This window comes from Balaenoptera ricei, chromosome 19 (assembly GCF_028023285.1).
Source record: "Balaenoptera ricei isolate mBalRic1 chromosome 19, mBalRic1.hap2, whole genome shotgun sequence".
NCBI lineage: Eukaryota > Metazoa > Chordata > Mammalia > Artiodactyla > Balaenopteridae > Balaenoptera > Balaenoptera ricei.
In genome coordinates this window covers 9,885,099-9,903,749 of record NC_082657.1, presented here as the reverse complement: position 1 = coordinate 9,903,749, position 18,651 = coordinate 9,885,099, and the positions used below count along the sequence as shown (strand labels likewise).

Below are 18,651 nucleotides of genomic sequence, written 5' to 3'. Positions count from 1 at the left end.
AAAAAATAGAATTCAGAAATAACAGAGCTCATAACACATCCCCTTTAATGGTTCAATGGGTTGGCAGCGGGTAGGCGAGGTAGGTAACACTTAACACTACCTGGTGGAATTATTCCATTTGGTTGGAGGTGGTGAACTTCAGGGCTGAGGGGCAGGTGGTCCCACTGGAGGAAGCCTTTGCGTGAAGGACTGGGGTGGACACTGGGTGTCCAGTTCAAAGGCAAGAAGTAAGGGGGAATCCCTGAGTACTCTGAAGAGGAGATCTGGATGGAGGAAAGGGTGGAGAGAGGATCTGTTGGAATGATCCACTTAAAGAGGGGAGGACCCCAGTCAAGGCACCAGTGGTGGACGAGAGGAGCCACAGGGTGACTCACTGGAGCTAATGCACACCAAGATCCATCCTACTCCCTGCCCCCCTGAGTGAGGTAGATGGAAGGTCAAGGGGTGGGGAAGTCCATCAGAGGTTTCTATATTTTCACTACAATGTCGGTACCAGTGAAGAAGTGGGAAGAGGTGTCCTGGTGTAATGGACGAGGGTCCCAGGGAAAGGACCACTCCTCAGGTAAGTTGGAGGTGTGAGTGACAAAATTAGATGGTCCATGTGCCCTGCTGGCCCTCCTATTGGTGGGTGGGCGGGGTCCAGTGGAAGACACTGCTTTTCCATTCCAAAGTGCTAAACCAGTGGATGCGGTGGGGGGGGGGGGGGAGAGCGGGGGTGGGGGTCGGGGTGGAACGTTCCACCGGTGGATGGGGGTGTCCCAGTGGAAGGTACCCCTCACTGGACAGGTGAGTAGGGAGGTGACCAGAAGCCTGGTTGGATCAGCCCCAGTCCAGGATCCCTTCTGCCCCTAAAGGGACCTGGTGGTATTAGCTGGGCCGGTTCAGGAAGGGACAGTGGGCACAGACATGGCAGCCCAAGCATCAGTCACGTCTGAGACCAGGGCCCTGCGGCCTCCTACTCCTCGGGCGTGGGCTCTGCCTGGGGCGCGGGCGGCGGGTCCGGGGCGCAGAGCTGGGCGCGCACCTCTTGCATCTGCGCCTGCAGCTCCTCCAGGGCGCCCCGCGGCGGCGCCGCCTGCACCTGCGCCTTCAGGGCCTCCAGCGCCAGCGCCAGGCGGCCCACCTCGTCCCGCATCGTGACCCAGGCGGCGCGCTGCTCCCCCTCCTTGCGACGCTGATACGCCTGGTGGCGCCAGTACTCCAGCACCAGGCAGCTGCAGGTCACGACGAAGACGGTGGCCTCGCCCAGCAGCTCGGCGCCCAGCTCGGCGGCCGCCTCCTCGTTCAGCGGCTTGACGGCTTCAGCGTTGAAGCCCATGAGACGCATCTTGGCTCGCATCTCGGCCCAGTGGTACACTGCGGGGGAAGACAGGGGTCAGGGATCTTTGCTGGGGAATGCAAGGCCCGCCCCTCGACGCCTCGGTGTCCGGGTCGGAGCAATGGCGACACGGCAGCCAGAATAGCGGGCGCCAGCGGGGAATGGGCCCCTTAACCAAGACCCGCGCCGGGCCTCGCACGCGGAATGCCCAGTTAGTTATCTGGCCAGGGGTGGCCCTGAGGGCATCTTTTGAAAACGTCCAGAAGATTCTGGTGATCGGCTGGGGATGAGAATTGCTGCCCTGGAGGGGAGGTCCAGAGTGGGGGCCGCCATCTCTAGGAAGGGGTGGGAGCGGTCAAAAGTCCAGGGCGGGTGTAAAGCTTGCTCCTTCTGCCCCTCCCACAACCCACCTGCCAGGCTCCTTCCCTCCCCCCGAAGGTGGAGCCGACGGTGCTGCGCTCTGTCCTGACGTGTGTCCACTGTGGGGTTTGGGGCTTTGGACGGAGCTCAGGGCTGGAGCGCCTGCTCTAACGCCAACTCCTTCCTTATCTAATCACTTACTCATGTGAACAAGGATTATCAGCATTGTGATCACTTGTAAATGCAACATAAGCCTAGAGTTGATGTTGAAACCTGATTCACTGCAGTAATAATATTCATCCACTGATACACGAATTAATGGGAAAAATAAGGTTCCTTGGGCTCATTAAGGGATGAATTTCTGAAAACATTTATACTTGACCCCTTCCAACCATCCTCCACAACAACCAGGCTGACCTAATTAGGTTTTCTTCCTTTAAGTTAGAAGAATAACATGCACATGGGGGGGATCATTTAGACTACATGGAAGGGGGTAAATTGCAAGACAGAAGTCCATTTTTCCACCTCCAGCTTTAGTTCTCCTATTCCTCAAAGGAATAGGAGGACTATTTTTTGGGGGGGCTGCACGGCGCGGCTTGTGGGATCTCAATTCCCACACCAGGGATTGAACCCCGGCCACAGCATCAAAAGCCTGGAATCCTAACCACTAAGAGGTTAACCACTTCTATTGGCAGACCAGCCAATAGAGAAGGACTTGAATCACCTAAGAGGATAAAATCTAAATGGCCACTAGACATGTGAAAAGATGCTGACCTCCATTACATGTCAGGAAAATATTAATTAAAATCACAAAGAGAAAGCACTACACACACACCAGAATGGCTGAAATGAAAAACCCACACATCCTAAGTGCTGCCAAAGATGTATCACACTCAGACTCGGAGGAGGTAATTGAGGACACCCACTCTGGCAGCTGGTTGGCAGCGACTCCTAAATTTAGCATTCAATGCTCTATGAGCCAGCAATTCCGCTCCTGGGTGGACACCCACAGAAACCTGTCACATGTTCTCTGAAAGACATGTCCCTGCATGTTCACCTCAGTGCTATGAATAAAAGACTCTAGACCACCCAAATGCCCACCCGTAGAAGGATTGGTAAAACAGAATGCACACAGTGAAACATTCAACAGCAATGAGAACAAATGAACCACAACGACATACAAAAAGCTGAATAAATCTCACAGACAATGTTGAGTGAAAGAGGCCACACAAGCATACATGCTGTGTGATTCCATTTATATAAAGTCCCCAAAGAGGCAAACTCAATCCACGGAGTTACAAGTCAGGATGGTGGTTACCCTTGGGGGGCATAGTGACTGGAAGGGGGGCATGGTAGGGTTTCTGGGGGGCTGGTTATATTCTGTTTCCTGTTCTTTCTGTGAGTTTATCAAACTATACACTTAGGATGCGTACACTTTGCTTTAGGTATATTGTAATCCAGTTAAAAGTTTTCATAACCCAGGGCTTTCCTGGTGGCGCAGTGGTTAAGCATCCGCCTGCCAACGCAGGGCACATGGGTTCGAGCCCTGGTCCGGGAAGATCCCACATGCCGTGCAGGAACTAAGCCCGAGCGCCACAACTACTGAGCCTGCACCCTAGAGCCCATGCTCTGCAACAAAAGAAGCCACCACGAGAAGCCCACGCACTGCAACAAAGAATACCCCCTGCTCGCCGCAACTAGAGAAAGCCCGCGCGCAGCAACAAAGACCCAACGCAGCCAAAAAAAAAAAAAAAAAAAAAAAGTTTTCATGACCCAAATGAACGAGAGTTGTCCAGCCACCTTCCTGATCTCTTCCAAGTGAGTTTCACTTGCAGCATCTGGTGAGGCCCAGAGAAATGCCACTGTCCGGTGCCATGCCCTTGGTCAGTCTGTTTCCTCCCTGTTGCCCATGGGCAGCCAGACTTGGCCTTGGCCACCTGTCAGATGAGCCTGAGACATCTAACTTCAAGGTGTCTTGACTGCCTATTTAACCCTCTTCCTGTTGGGAAACTACACTGGCCCCTCCCAAAAGGAACCCCAGTCTTATGATGTCCCCCAGGCTCCTGCCTGGGTGCAGGAAGCAGGGTCGTGATGGAACCTTGAACTCTCTATTCTCCCTGAGGGTCTGTTAGAAGGCAAAATGGATTCAGAATCCAGGACTGAGAAAGTCCAGGTCCCCACTCAAAATGGGAGGGGGACGGGCACGACTATGGCCTGTGTTAAAGCGACTCAAAGACACGATGACAGAACATTCCTTTCTTTTTTTTAAATTTTTAAATATTTTAAAATTTATATATATTTTTTGGCTGCACTGCAGGGCCTGCGGGATCTTAGTTCCCCAACCGGGGATCGAACCCATGCCCCCTGCAGTGGAAGTGCGGAGGCTAAACCAATGGACGGCCAGGGAATTCCCCACATTCCTTTTTGTTTAAAAAACAAAATTTGATGAGCAGTTAAGAGAGTCTTTTATAATACAATTTTATTATATGATTTTAACCACAATTTTAAAAAGTATTCAAATTCCATATGTCAATTACCTCCATAAATCTAGACAGTTTCTTAAAGGTAAAGGCTCAAAAGGGAATCTCAGCCTGAAATTGAGGAGGATTTTATGTCACAATCTACAAATGAAGCTATGCTTGCCAAGCACAGTAGTTAAAACAAAACAAAGCAAAAATGGTGAAATTACTCATGTTTCCTTCCCTAGCAGTGTCTTATATCCCCAGGCATGCTTTTGCCAACTTACCAACACTTCTGAAATACTTTACTACTAATAAATCTCATGATTTACAAAGGAAAAAAATTAAAAGAATGAATGAGCTTTATGTATTTCAACACAGAAAAATCTCCCAAACATAACGAGAAGAAATACAAGGTCCAAAAGATACAAACAGCGTGATAGAAACAAGAACGTGCACTATGGACACACATATATATTCAGGAAAAGTATAAAGTCTCACATGGAATAATACTCAGCAACTTCAGGACAGATGAAGGAGGAACGAGTGAGAACGGGGTGAGGCTTTTTAGCTTTAGTCCCTAGAAAAGGGAAAAAAACTCAAAGCAAGTAGGGCAAAATGTTAATATCTATTAATTCTAAGTGGTAGGTACATGGGTGTTATAGTATTTTCTCTATGTCTGCAATATTTCACAATTAAAAGTAAAAAATTAGTTCAAAAAGAATAACAATTATATTTCTTGGCCATTTGGAAAAAAAAGGATTTTGATGAATGCACAGTGATAGAAATCAGGTCAGTGCTTCCCTGAGGTCAGGTATAGATGGAGAGATGGACTGCAAAGGAACACAAGGAAATTTGGGGGGTGAAGGAAATATTTTTAACTATGGTGGTGGTTTCATGGCAAATACCTGTGATAAAACCCATCAACGTGAACCCTTAAAATAAGTACAGTTTATTGCATGTAAGTCATACCTCAAAAAAAGTTATTAAATAAAAAGGAATTTTATAAGATTGAGAAAGTGAGAAGGAAAGCCACAGACTAGGAGAAAATATTTGCAAATCATATATCTGATAAAGGACTTGTTCCAGAACATATAAAGAGCTCTTAAAACTCAACAATAGCTGGGAATTCCCTGGCGGTCCAGTAGTTAGGACTCGGTGCTTCCACTGCAGGGGGCCCCGGTTCAATCCTTGGTCGGGGAACTAAGATCCCCACAAGCCACATGGCCCAGCCAAAAAAAAAAAAAAGTCAGCAGAGAAATACCAATCAAAACCACAGTGAGATTCCATTTCACACCCAGTAGAAAAACTGTATTCAAAACAACGGCCAGTTGCACACATGTCCACATCAGCGTTATTCACAACAGCCAAAAGGTGGAAACAACCCCAAAGTCCATCAATTTGTGAATGGATAACAAAATCTGGTATATTTATACAGTGGAGTATTATTAATACATAAAAAGGAATAAAGTACTGATACATGTTACGACAGGGATGAATCTTGAAAACATTATGCGCAGTGAAGGAAGCCAGACACAGAAGGCCACGTAGTGTATGATTCTTTTATATGAAATGTCCAGAATAGGTAAATTCATAGAGACAGAAAGCAGATTAGTGTTTGCCAGGGGCTGGGGGAGGGGAGAATGGGGAGTGACTGCTAATGGACTTGAGGGATCTTTTCAGTGATGGAAATGTTCTAAAATGACTGTGGTAACAGTTGCACGACTACGTAAATTTACTAAAAATAAACTGTCCACTCAAGACAGGTGAATTTTATGGCATGTAGATTATACCTCAATAAAGCTGTTTAAACAAACAAACAAGAAAAAAGTAGAGTCTCTCCCACTGAAACTGGCAAATGCTGCTGTGCAAATGCGCGGGCTTCTCATTGTGGTGGCTTCTCTTGTTGCGGAGCACAGGCTCTAGGCGCGTGGGCTTCAGTAGTTGTGGCACATGGGCTCTAGAGCGCAGGCTCAGTAGCTGTGGCGCAAGGGCTTAGTTGCTCCACGGCATGTGGGATCTTCCTGGACCAGGGCTCGAACCCGTGTCCCCTGCATTGGCAGGCAGCTTCTTAACCACTGTGCCACCAGGGAAGTCCCTGGACCTGAAATCTTGAGCAAGGTATCAAGGACGCCAGGAGTGCCTAGGAGTCATGCAGGAGGCAGGATGGCAGGTGAAGGGCGGATGTGGGGTGGTACCCACGGTGCTAGCAGTCCTCTGACCTCAGGAGTCCACCAGTGTCTCGTGCTCATGGCAACCTGGGGTAGACGCCTTGCTGCCAAGTGTTGGCCCAGCCAGGGACTACATTTCCCAGTGCCCCTTGGGGTTAGGTGTGGCCAGGGCATTAAGTCCCCGCAAGGGGAATTGAGGTGGAGTGAATAGAGTGCCACTTCCAGTCCTGGTCCATAAAACCTGTGCTCTCCTCCTTCATGCTCTTTACTGACCTCTGGCTGGAGTGGACATGACCCCCAGGGTGACCTTGAAAGGCACAAGCTGAAGATGGTGGGACTGCATCAGCCTGGGTCCTTGAATGACTGAGCAGAGGAAGAGGGCTGCCTTGCCACATGACTCCCCTACAAGAACTGCTATACAAGCAAGAGATAACCCCCTGTTCTAGGTGCCATTACACATTTTGGGTCTCTTAGTGACAACATTGGTGTCCTGAACTACAGACCTCCAAGATTCCTGCTGATTTTCCTAGCCTTGGTCTCCAATATATCCTTCCAATATATTCTTTTTCTGCTTCCGTTGGCCCAGGATGGTTTCTGTTGCTGGCATTGCAGAGTGTTCACTGATGAGGACAAAATTCAATGCTTTGCTAGTATTTCCTCTGCGCTAGGCACCTCCCTAAGTGTTTTACATGTATTAACTGTTTCGATGTCGTAATAATCCCACAAAGGAAGTTCTGTTGTCAAGCACAAAGACATACGGTGAACTCCAGCTCATCCAAATAGTATGAGGTGGATCTAGGGCTTGAGTCCAGGAATTTCAGTGTCAGAGCCCACACCCTCCTCCAAGATGCTCCACTGCCCTCCAGACAGATTCTCTAAGCCTAGAAATGACTGCCAGTTACATCCATTTTCACACAGCACTATTCACAACAGCCAAAAGGAGAAACAACCCAAATGTTCATTGACAGATGTACAGATAAACAAACTGTGGTCTATCCGTACGATGGATATTATCCAGCCATAAAAAGAAATGGAGTACTAATACCTGCTGCAACATGGATGAACCTCGAAAACATGATGCTAAGTTGAAAGAAGCCAGACACAAAAGTTCACATATTGTATGATTCCATTGATAAGAAATGTCCAGAACAGGCAAATCCATAGAGATAGAAATCAAATTGCTGGTGGCCAGGTGTTGGAGGGGGAGCGGATGCGGAGTAGCCACTTAATGAGTACCAACTCTTATTTTGGGGGTCATGAAAATGTTTTGGAATTAGATGGAGGTGATGGTTGTACAATGTGGTGAATGTACAAATGCCACTTAATTATTCACTATAAAATGGTTAATTCTATGTTATGTGAATTTTACACCAATTAAAAAACAAAAAACAAAAAACTGCGGAACTCCACACAAGGGGCACCCTCAGCCGCAGCCTCGTCTCCTGCCACCCCCTGAGCTACCCTCACTGCAAGAAGCCAAAGAAAAACAACTGTGGAGGAAGGATCCTGCTTCCTCCATGGGCCCTGTAACTTGAAATTTTTAATTTTTTTAATTGAAGTATAGTTGATTTACAATGTTGTGATAGTTTCAGGTGTACAGCAAAGTGATTCAGTTATACATACGTATCTTTTTCAGATTCTTTTCCATTATAGGTTATTACAAGATACTGAATACAGTTCCCTGTGCTATACAGTAGGACCTTGCTGTTTATCTATTTTATATATAGTAGTGGGTATCTGTTAATCCCAAACTCCAAATTTATCCCTCCCCCCCTTTCCCCTTTGGTAACCATAGTTTGTTTTCTATGAGTACAACCTGACGTTTGTGATCTGCAGCCGGAGGAGGCTGCTCAGTGGTTGCTTGGGGGAGGGGAGAGGGGAGGGGGGCAGGGGGAGGGGAGAGGGAAGAGGGGCAGGGGGAGGGGAGAGGGGAGGGGGCAGGGGGAGGGGAGAGGGGAGAGGGGCGGGGGAGGGGAGAGGGGAGGGGGGCAGGGGGAGGGGAGAGGGAAGAGGGGCAGGGGGAGGGGAGAGGGGAGGGGGCAGGGGGAGGGGAGAGGGGCAGGGGGAGGGGAGAGGGGAGGGGGGCAGGGGGAGGGGAGAGGGGAGGGGGCAGGGTGAGGGGAGAGGGAAGAGGGGCAGGGTGAGGGGAGAGGGGAGGGGGCAGGGGGAGGGGGGAGGGGGCAGAGGGAGGGGCTTGAGGAGACTGGGGAGTGATGAGATGTGTCTACTATCTTCAATGTGGTGGTGGTTTCACGGGTGCATACGTATGTCAAAACATCAAATAACACACACTACTGTACATAAAAGAGGTATTTTATATATAGAAAAAATAGATATTTAAATATTGTAAATCAACTGCACTTGAATAAAATTAAAAAAAAATTTAAACCATCAAATGATACATTTTATATACGTGCATTGTATTGTGTGTCACTTATACCTCTCACTTAAAGCTTATACCTCACTTAAAGCTGCTTTGACAAAAAAATCCGAGATAAGGCAGGATAAGCACCTACTTAGAAACAGAGAAAAAGGACTGAAAGAGTTTGTGGCAGGAGAAAGGGTACAGAGTGGGTAGCGCGTGGGGCTGGGAATTGCGGCTTTTGATGATAAGCCTTAGAGAATGTTTTGTTCTTTAAACTGAGAATACAAATAAACATTTAGTGTAATTACACACGTGCACACGCACAGACACAATACTCGTGGGACCTGAGCACTGTTATCTTGGATCCTTGCCCCCTCACCTGATTAGTCACCGGATCTGATGAATCCCAGTCTCTGCTCCTCGGCGCCCCCTGCAGCTCCCCAGCCTGCACTTGTTCAGCCTCGTCCTCTCAATCCACGCTCCCCACGGAGTGATGGTCCCAGAAAATAAAAATGCACCGAAGCCACAGCCCTCTCCTTACGAAAACCCTACTGCAGTGGTCTCTACTTGCTCACAGAAAAAGTCCTGACTCCTTAGAATGGCCACAAGGCCCAATGGGATCTACCCCATGGCTGATGCTCTGGCAGTTTCCACCTGTTCATTCAGTGCCCAGACCCCTCTGCTCTCTCCCACCCCTGGGCCTTTGCATATGCTATTCCCTCTGCCTGCAACACTCACTCCTCTCCACACCCACCCTGAATTTTCAGATGCCTCCTCCTGTTGGGAGTCCTTCGTGACCCCCCAGGCTGGGTCCATCACGATTTATGCAGGTTCCCCCATCCCAGGTCCACGCACTCTGGGTCGTCACTACCTGTGGATGGACTGTCTCCCTCATGACCTGGGAGTCCCGAGAAGGCAGGATCCAGAGTGTCTTGGTCACCACTGTGTCCCCAGCACAGTCCTGCCTAGCACAGGACTGGGCACAGAGATGATATTCATGGAATATTTGCTAAAAACATAAATGAATGAATGAATCAATCAATCAATGAATAAATAAACTACTGACCAATTACAAAAGGGCAAAGGGCACTTTTCCAGTGGCAGACCTGGTGGTCATCACCTGAACCAAGTGATCAAACTCAGCATCATCAGAAACGGGACACACCGATATCGTGTCCTGATGGAGTTGCCAAGGGAAAGACACAGCACCACACACATCGTTTTCCTGCTGAAAATGTTCACTCTCAATCTAATTATGGTCCAGAGTGTGGGTCATTTGCTACAGGGCAACTGAGCTGGAAGTTCCAAAAACCCAAAGTCATAAAAATCCAAAAGAGCTAAGGAACTGTCTTAGATTTTTAAAGATTAAAGAGATGTGACTATAAAATATAATTTGTGGATCATGATTGGATCCTGGATTGGAGGGGAAAAAAAAATCTACAAAAGACATTTTGACATTGTTGGAGAAATTTGAAAAGAAGCAGTTTCTTAAATGACATTATGAAATTATTAATCATTTTCTTAGTGTATAGTGGTTTGTGGATTATGTGGGAGAAGGTCCTTATTCTTAGAAGACACTTGCTTCAGTTTTGAAGGATGGGGAATTCCCTGGCAGTCCAGTGGTTAGGACTTGGCGTTTTCACTGCCGAGGGCTCAGGTTCGATCCCTGGTCGGGGAACTAAGATCCTGCAAGCCACACAGCATGGCCAAAAAAAAAAAAAAAAAAAAAAAATTTAAGGACAAAGTGCCATGGCATCTGCAAATTACTTTCAAATGATTCAGCAAGAAAATCTGTGTATATATAGAGACAAAGATATAGATGTAAACTGTTATGGACTAAAATGTTTGTGTGTCCCCCAAATCCATATGTTAAAGCCCTTACCCCCAATGTGATGGTGTTTGAAAGTGGGGTCTTTGGGAGGTAATTAGGTTTAGATGAGGTCTTGGGGGCAGGGACCCCATGATGGGATTAGTGTCCTTATAAGAAGAGGAAGAGACACCAGGGCTCTCTCTCTCTCTTTGCCTTGTGAGGACACAGTGAGAAGGCGGTCGTCTGCAAGCCAGGAAAAGGGTCCTCGTCAGGAACTGAATCTGCCAGCACCTTGATCTTGGACTTCCCAGCCTCCAGAATGTGAGAAAATATATATCTGTCGTCTAAGCCACCCAGTCTATGGTATTTGGTTATAGCAGCATGATAGAAGACATAAACATGGGTATAGATGTAGACCTAGATATTTGAAGGACATAAACAGGACACAGTGTGAACAAGGGATGGATCCAGTAAGGGCTCTTGGGTGTTGATTGTGTATTTCTTTCCATTGTTCTGTAGGTTTGAGAATTTTTCCAAATAAAATATTGGGGAAAACTGAAATATAAATAACAAACAAACAAACAAATACATAGTATGTGTGGAAAATACTCCAAAACGTAGGAGCCGATTATTTCTGCGAGATGGGTTTGGTGGTGGTCTATGATTTTTAAGTTTTCTCCTATGAACACTGATGACTTGTTTGTTAAATCAAAGAGGAAAATTCAAAACATATGCATGATCAGATCCAGCAGCGTCATTTCCAGGAATTATTCTTAAGAAGCTAAGGATGGAATGCACAAAGATTTAGCCCATGGTCCCTGAGGACACCCCTCTGCCTAGCATGGCTGTTTGGGAAGGTCCTTTCCATCCAATCACCAAGGCGTCCTGATGCTGCCTTCCAGGTCAAGTAGAAGTGGGGCCACTGTTTGGTGTGTGATGTGTCCATCTTCTAAGCTTAAAACTCAAAACTCATGGGAAACCTGGAGGGGTGAGGGGGCAAACTCTGGGGTACCTTATTCACTGTCTCTTGGAGGGTCCCTGCAAGACTGAGCCCCAGGTACTTACAGAAGTAACATGTTCACTAACATACCCTGTAAAGACTTCCTTCCTTTTCTGTCTCACTTCCCTCCGGAAGAACCCCTTGTTCCTCCCCTTCAAAGAGTTAAAGAATAGCAGTAATTTATTATCCCTGTAATTACTTTCTGAAGAGGGGAATAAGGCCCCTATTTGCAGATAATTTGGTTATTTAAGAGCCAAAGAGTTTCTGTCTGGAATGATGAAAGAGTTCTGGAAATAGATGGTGATGGTTGCACAACATTGTGAATACACTTAATGGACTTAATGCCACTGAACTGTACACTTAAAAATGGTTAAAATGATGAATTTTATGTTATGTATGTCTTGCCACAGTTTAAAAAGAAAAGGTAACTTTGTAATGAGAAATTGGTTTAGGTACTGCTCTATTTCACCCCCAACTGGTCAACACCTACTGGGTGTACTGCAATAGGGTCCTGATGGTAATCACCCAGAGTTAGTGCACACCCCACAAGGTAAGGGCTCAGTCCCACGAGACTGCCCATACTCCAGACATCAGCCACAAGTGGGCTTCCCAGGCCATGTTCACTTCTGACTCACTGGCTGCAAATTCAGGGCTCACAATTCTCTCAGATTCAATAACTGGCTAGAATGACTCACAGAACCCCCTGAAAACGTTATACTTACAATTACAGTTTTATTATAAAAGATGTACAGAGGGTGAGGCCTAGGAGGGAACACAGAGCTTCCTTTGCTCTCTCCCTGTATCAGAACAGCAATCAGAACAGGACTCAGGTTGCCACCCAGGAAGCACTCAGTTTCATCAAGAGTGATGAAATCTTCGGCCAAGTGACTGAACTCAATCTCCAGAGCTCCCAATATAGCTAGTTTAAAATCACAACCTGGGACTTCCCTGGTGGTCCAGTGGCTAGGGCTCTGCACTCCCAATACAGGGGGGCCCGGGTTCAATCCCTGGTCGGGGAACTAGATCCCGCATGTATGCTGCAACTAAGAAGTCCACATGCTGCAACTAAAAACCCCACACACCGCAACTAATAAATTTATTTATTTAAATAAAATAAAATAAAATCACAACCCTCTGGGGGCAGGGGGCAGAGATAAATTAGGAGTTTGGGATTCACACATACACACTAATATATATAAAATAGGTAAACAACAAGGACCTACTGTATAGCACAGGGAACTAAACTCAATATCTTGTAATAACCTATAATGGAAAAGAATCTGAAAAAAAATATATATATATATATAACTGAAGCACTTTGCTGTACACCTGAAACACACACAACACTGTAAATTAGCTATACTTCAATAAAATAAAAACAAAATCACAGCCCTCTATATCTATACCTTACATCTAGGTCTTTCTGGTGACTGGCTCGGTCTGAGTCATCCCATCAGCATCACAAACATACACCCATCCTTTAGGAATTTATGAATGACTTTGAAGGGTTGTGTTAGGAATTGTAGTAACGTCTACATATATTCTTTATTACCAAGGGAGTTCCTTGCATCTGGAGCTCATTGGTGATTGACTTTGCAGGGCAGAGGGCAGAAGACAGAAGCTGTCTTCCCCAGGTGCTGTTGGCCTCCGTAACATGTGCCAACCAGGGGCCTCCAGACGCAGGCCAGGGCCCAGGACCAGTGTCAGCGGGGGATCTGGGCTCCTTATCTTCTCAGGTACAGGCCTCTCCCCACCATCCTCCTCCTCCGGCCCAGCTCCCCAACCCTCACGTCTCTCTCCCCTGCAGCTCTCTTCTTCCTGCGGTTCCCATTCCTGCAGCGATGGCCCCATCCCTCTAAAGGTGAGCACGGGTCTGACCCCTCTGGGGTGGCTGGGCAGCAGCGAGGGGCTCAACTTCCACCTCCGTGCTCCTGATCAGCTGAAACGCCAACCTGAGTGTGGAATTCTGACCCACTTCCCACCCCCGGGTTCTGGGGTCGTCTGTGTGGATCTCCCATGCCAGCCCCTTGCGCTGAATATGGGTGCAGGGGGGTAGGGAGGGCTTCCCGGGAGGGAGGAGAAATGTGAGGGTCGGGGTTCGATTCCTGGTTGGGGAATTAAGATCCCGCAAGCCACGCGGCGCGGCCAAAAATAAATAAATAAAGAGTCCCATCCTACCACAGGCCCAGCTGGCGAAGCATTTCTATTATCCCTTATTTCAACCCCACTACCTGACAGCCACTTTCACTCTGGGTGACACCCCCATGAAGCAGACAATCCCATTTTAGAGATGGGAAAAGTGTGGCTCAGAGGGGTGAAGTTAATTGCCTGAGGTGAGGGGGAGAATGGGGCTGAAACCCTGACCGAGCGCGTCTTCTCTTCTCTACTTGCCTAAGCAACATCAGCGACATTAGTTGCAGCCCTAGAACCAGGTAAGTGTACTTCTTTGGTTGTGACTGGGGCGCCCAAGGTGAGCGATTGGTAACCCTGCGCACAAGGGCAGGAGACCACTGAGGGCTGGAGAGCTCAGCACCCAACCCACGCCCCTGGGCCAGGAAGAATGCGGATGAGAAGGAGGCAGCCAGAGGAGAGGGGTCATGACTGCTCTGGGAACAGAGGCGAATGGGACGTTGGACATCAGCGCTGGGTAAAGGATGAATGGACGCAGGGAAATGCAAATCAGAACCACAAGGAGATACGACTTCCCACTCACTAGGGAATGGGGTAATCAGAGAGTCAGATAACACGGGTTGGCAAGGATGTGGGGAAGTGAGAACTCTTATACACTGCTGGTGGAAATGGAAAATGGGGAGGTCAGTGTCCGGAATAGACAAATCTATAGAGACAGTAAGTAGACGGGTGGCTGCCCAGGGCCGAGGGGTGTGGGGAGGTCGGAGGAAATGGGGAGCAAGTGCTAATGGACACGGGGTTTCCTTTTAGGGTGATGGACATGTTCCAAAATGGTGCTGATTGCACAACCCTGTAAATATACTAAAACCCACTGAATTATATGCTTTAAATGGGTGAATTATATGATATGTGAATTCTATCTTCATAAAGGTATTTAAGAAAAAAAAAAACCCAAAAGACAAGGGAAAAGGGAATTCCTTGGCAGTCCGGTGGTTAGGACTCCGAGCTTTCACTGCCAAGGTCCCGGGTTCAATCCCTGGTCGGCGAACTAAGATCCTGCAAGCTGAAAAAAAACAAAATGAACGGATGCGAGGGGGATAAGGGACGGGAGCAGGGCTCAGGCAGAGGCGCTCCGCCCAGGCCCTCCCGCTGAGCCGTGTCTGGCCCCCAGGTGAGGTGCTGGTGGTGAGAAAGGAGCCGTGGCGGCTCTGTGGCACTGTGGCGCTGGACCCCAAGCACCGGAAGTGGAGCTGCTGCAGAGACTTCTACCCTTTCCACCGCCTCACGCAGAGGTGCTGCCAAACCCGGGGGAAGTTCATGGTCATCCCCATGAACCCGGAAAAGTCAGAGGCTGAAGACTGCAGGACATACACCTAGAAAACCCTAGGTAGGTCCTGGCCCCGCCGGCGGCTTCCCTTTCTGCTCTGGGGGGTCACAGAGACCCTTTTCTCTCTCCTTCTTTCCCGGGAACTCTGCCCTCCGTGGAGGGGCTTGTCTGCTACCGGACAGGGCGTCTGTGCCATTAACTTAGCTGCGTTCCAGCTTCCCACTGTGTGACCTCAAACAAGGGTCCTGCCCTCTCTGGGCCCAGTCTCCCTGCCACCAGGTGAAGGGTATGCACAAGAACTTCTCATCCACACAGAGAGGGGCTGGGGCTTTCAAAGTCCCTTCCCACAGTTCCAAGAGTGACGTCAGGGGCAGCCCCTCCTGTGTCCTGCCCTCCTCTGAGCCCCTCCCCCGCTCCAGGTCCCAGATGCCCACATGTGTGTGATGGGAAGTCTCCTGCGTGTCTCACAAGAGTGGCCGACTCCAAATGCAGGCAGGCATGGGGGTGGAAAAGAGGCTCAGCTCCTGGTTGCTGGAAGTCACAACCAGGTGGAAATCACCGGAGGGCCACTGCACCGCACTGAGGCCTGCTGCCCCCCTCAAGGGTCCCCCAGACACTTCCAAGATCAGGGGAAGCCCTGTCTCTGAACCTGGGCTGGTGGTGGCCTGGGTGTCAAGTTTTCTCTTCTCTGTATTTTACAGAATAAAATGAAGACTGGTGATTAGATTTGGGTGTGTTCTCATGCAAAAGACGTGCTTGATGGAACAAGCCTGATATTGATGGGCACACACTCTCATCTGGTTTTGATGAAAAGCAAATCGTACTATTAAGTGGTTAGAAATGTGGGACTTTCTTCTTTTCCTACTGGTTGATTACATTTTATGAACAGATGTTACAGAACAGGAAAGAACAAGAGCAATCTCCTTCCTAGGAATTGGAACCTCTGTGGATCCAAAAGTGAACTTCTCCCAGGAGCACGCGTCCCACCCGCCCTGTGGGAATCGTGCACTAACTCGCAGTCACATGCAGTATTCCACGTTGCAGGGCAGCTCATCCACCTGCCGTCCCGGGGGCTGTTGCCATCTGAGTCACACTTGGGAAGGGAGACAGAAGCCTTGGAACCAACCCGATGCTTTGAGTGTGACTCACCAAGCCCAGGACCTTAGCTCCCAAACTGCAAGACCACATGAGGTAACTGCACGTGATTGGTTGGTGTTGGGTGTCCTGGTCTCATGCTCCCCTGGAAAGCTGGGGAACGCTGGGGCTGTGATACTTCCCTCTGCTCCCAGACCCCCTCTCTACTCTTGCCTGCCCTTCTCTGCTCTCAGGAAGCTGAGTGCCTATCCTCTGTTTCTGGTGGGCACGACTTTGGGCAGTGCCCTCAAGACAGGAGGGGACAGGTGGACTTCCCTGGTGGCACAGTGGTTAAGAATCCGCCTGCCAATGCAGGGGACACGGGTTCGAGCCCTGGTCCGGGAAGATCCCACATGCCACGGAGCAACTAAGCCCGTGAGCCACAACTACTGAGCCTGCGCTCTAGAGCCCGCGAGCCACAACTACTGAGCCTGCGTGCCACAACCACTGAAGCCCGCGCACCTAGAGCCTGTTCTCCGTAACAAGAGAAGTCACCACAATGAGAAGTCCGTGCACTGCAACGAAGAGTAGACCCCACTCGCCGCAACTAGAGAAAGCCTGCGTGCAGCAACAGACCCAACACAGCCAAAAATAAATAAATAAAATTTAAAAATAATAATAATAATGGTGGATACATGTCATTATACATTTGTCGAAACCCGAGGAATATACAACACCAAGAGTGAACCTTAATGTAAACTACTGACTTTAGTAATATATCAATATTTGCTCCTCAATTGTAACAAATGTACACACTAACGCAAGATGTTAGTAATAGGGGCAACTATGTGCGCCCATAGGGGGAGGGGATATGTGGGAATTCTCTGTATTTTCTGCTCCATTTTTCTATAAGCCTAAAACTGCTCAAAAAGTAAAGTCTATTAATCTTCAAAAATGCATATCAAGGAGCAAAGGCACAGGAATAACTCAGATAAGTTTGAAAATCAGAACGAGACTGGCAGGTTGCCTTGAAGAGACCAAAAAATATTTTCAAGCTCTTGGCATTCAAAAGACCTGGTGTTGGTGCAGGACGGACAAACGGTTGACAGAACAGGATTGAGAAAAAGGTACTTGTGTCCGGGGAACATAGTGAACGCTGCTGTACAGTCTCAGGTGAGGAGGGAAAGGATGGGCCACTCCATGCACTTCGAGATGTCAGCCAGCCATACGTTTGCAAACTGAAGAACGCAGATCCCAACCTTATACTCGTTAGGAACCAAAACACAACGCAATACAAGCTCAGTGAACGACAAGCACAAAGAAAACGTCAGTACAAATATTAGAAGAAGGGAGAGTTGGAGATATAAATTCTTGGGGTTGAGGAGCCCTTCTCAAATAAAGACAGAAAAAACAAGTGCCTGAAAGAAAAAAGACTCATAGATTCAGTTACTTAAAAATGAAAGAAACTTCAGTAGGACAAAACACACCAGAAACGAACATTAATTTCAGACAATGAAAACAGGCATTTTTCAAAAGCAGAACAAACGTCCAATAAATGGCCAAAAAGATGCTCAGCCTAAAGGTAAAACAAGAAAATGCAAATTAAAAGAATAATGAAATTCCACTGTGCACTTGTTTGGGTTGAAAAATTTTTAAGTTTGATAATTGCAAGTGTTGACAGTTCCTCTGACACTTCGCAGAGCTTTTAGGGGGCATTATTATACTAACTATAAATGTTTGTAACGTATGGGGTTCTTTCAGCACTTGGCATCTCCCTGAGGAAACGTTCATGCTGGCCAGAGAGGTGTGTGCAGATCGCTCACTGTCGCAAGAGGGAAGAGGGGGACAGCGTCCGTGCCCACAAAGGTGGCATGGCCAGATCACTCCCAAAAGGGTTCTGCCAACATTGCCCCCAAACCAGAGACAGGATTCCTTTCAGGGAGGGGACTTTGGTTTCTCTGGAATGGCTGAACTCTAGGAAGAGACTATCAAAAAATAATAAGTATCAAGGCACAAGGATGTGGCCTCCGAGTGAGGCAGGCATCTTGGACGTGACAGAGCCCGCGGTACCCCAGCCCCCAGGTCCATATCAGCCCTTACCTGGTGGAGGCGCCCCTGGGAAGCCTGGCCTGGGCGCTGACATTCCAGGGGGTGAGGGGAGCCCTAAGACCAGAGTCCCAAGTCCGAGCCCACCACCTCCAGTTGCCTCTTTCCTCCAGGACGTCCCAGATGGACTCCAGTAGCGTGCCCTGATGGAGGCGCCGGCGAGATAAAGAATGTCAGTTTCACAGCGCGAGGAGAGAGGCCAGGACTGTCTTTCCAGCCCCCGCCGGCTGCAATTCAGAACAAATAACCAAAGCCTGCCAGAGGGCTCCCAAATCTGAGGCGACCAGGGGCTAGGGAAGGGCAAGGCTGTCCATATCTCCTCACACTGGTTCTGCTGCAGCCTCACCATCTCAGCACCAGTATGTCCCTTGTCCATACACAGAGCAAAAACCTTGAAGCCATCAATGACTCCCCACCTCCCATCACTCAGTAAATCCTGTCTGCTCCATCTTTGATATATTAATATGCCCAGAATCCCACTTCTGTCTACCTCCACTGTCTCCGCCTGGTCCAGCCACTATCGCCTCCCGC

The 18,651-nt window shown here is 48.4% G+C and overlaps 1 protein-coding gene across 2 annotated transcripts in view; it reads right to left on the bottom strand.

Moving 5' to 3' along the window:
• Positions 1-19: 19 nt before the first annotated feature.
• The window catches only part of OPA3 (outer mitochondrial membrane lipid metabolism regulator OPA3), a 67,968-nt gene continuing 49,336 nt past the window's right edge, over positions 20-18,651 (bottom strand). Inside the window, exons 2-3 of one of the 2 annotated variants that reach the window (XM_059906114.1) lie at positions 1,025-1,356; positions 20-263 (exon numbers count right to left, since the gene is read on the bottom strand). In XM_059906114.1, coding sequence (XP_059762097.1) covers positions 45-263; positions 1,025-1,356 — 551 coding nt within the window. In that variant the 3' untranslated portion in view covers positions 20-44. Of the gene's footprint in view, positions 1,357-18,651 lie in introns of both variants that reach the window. The other variant, XM_059906116.1, reaches the window with a different exon arrangement.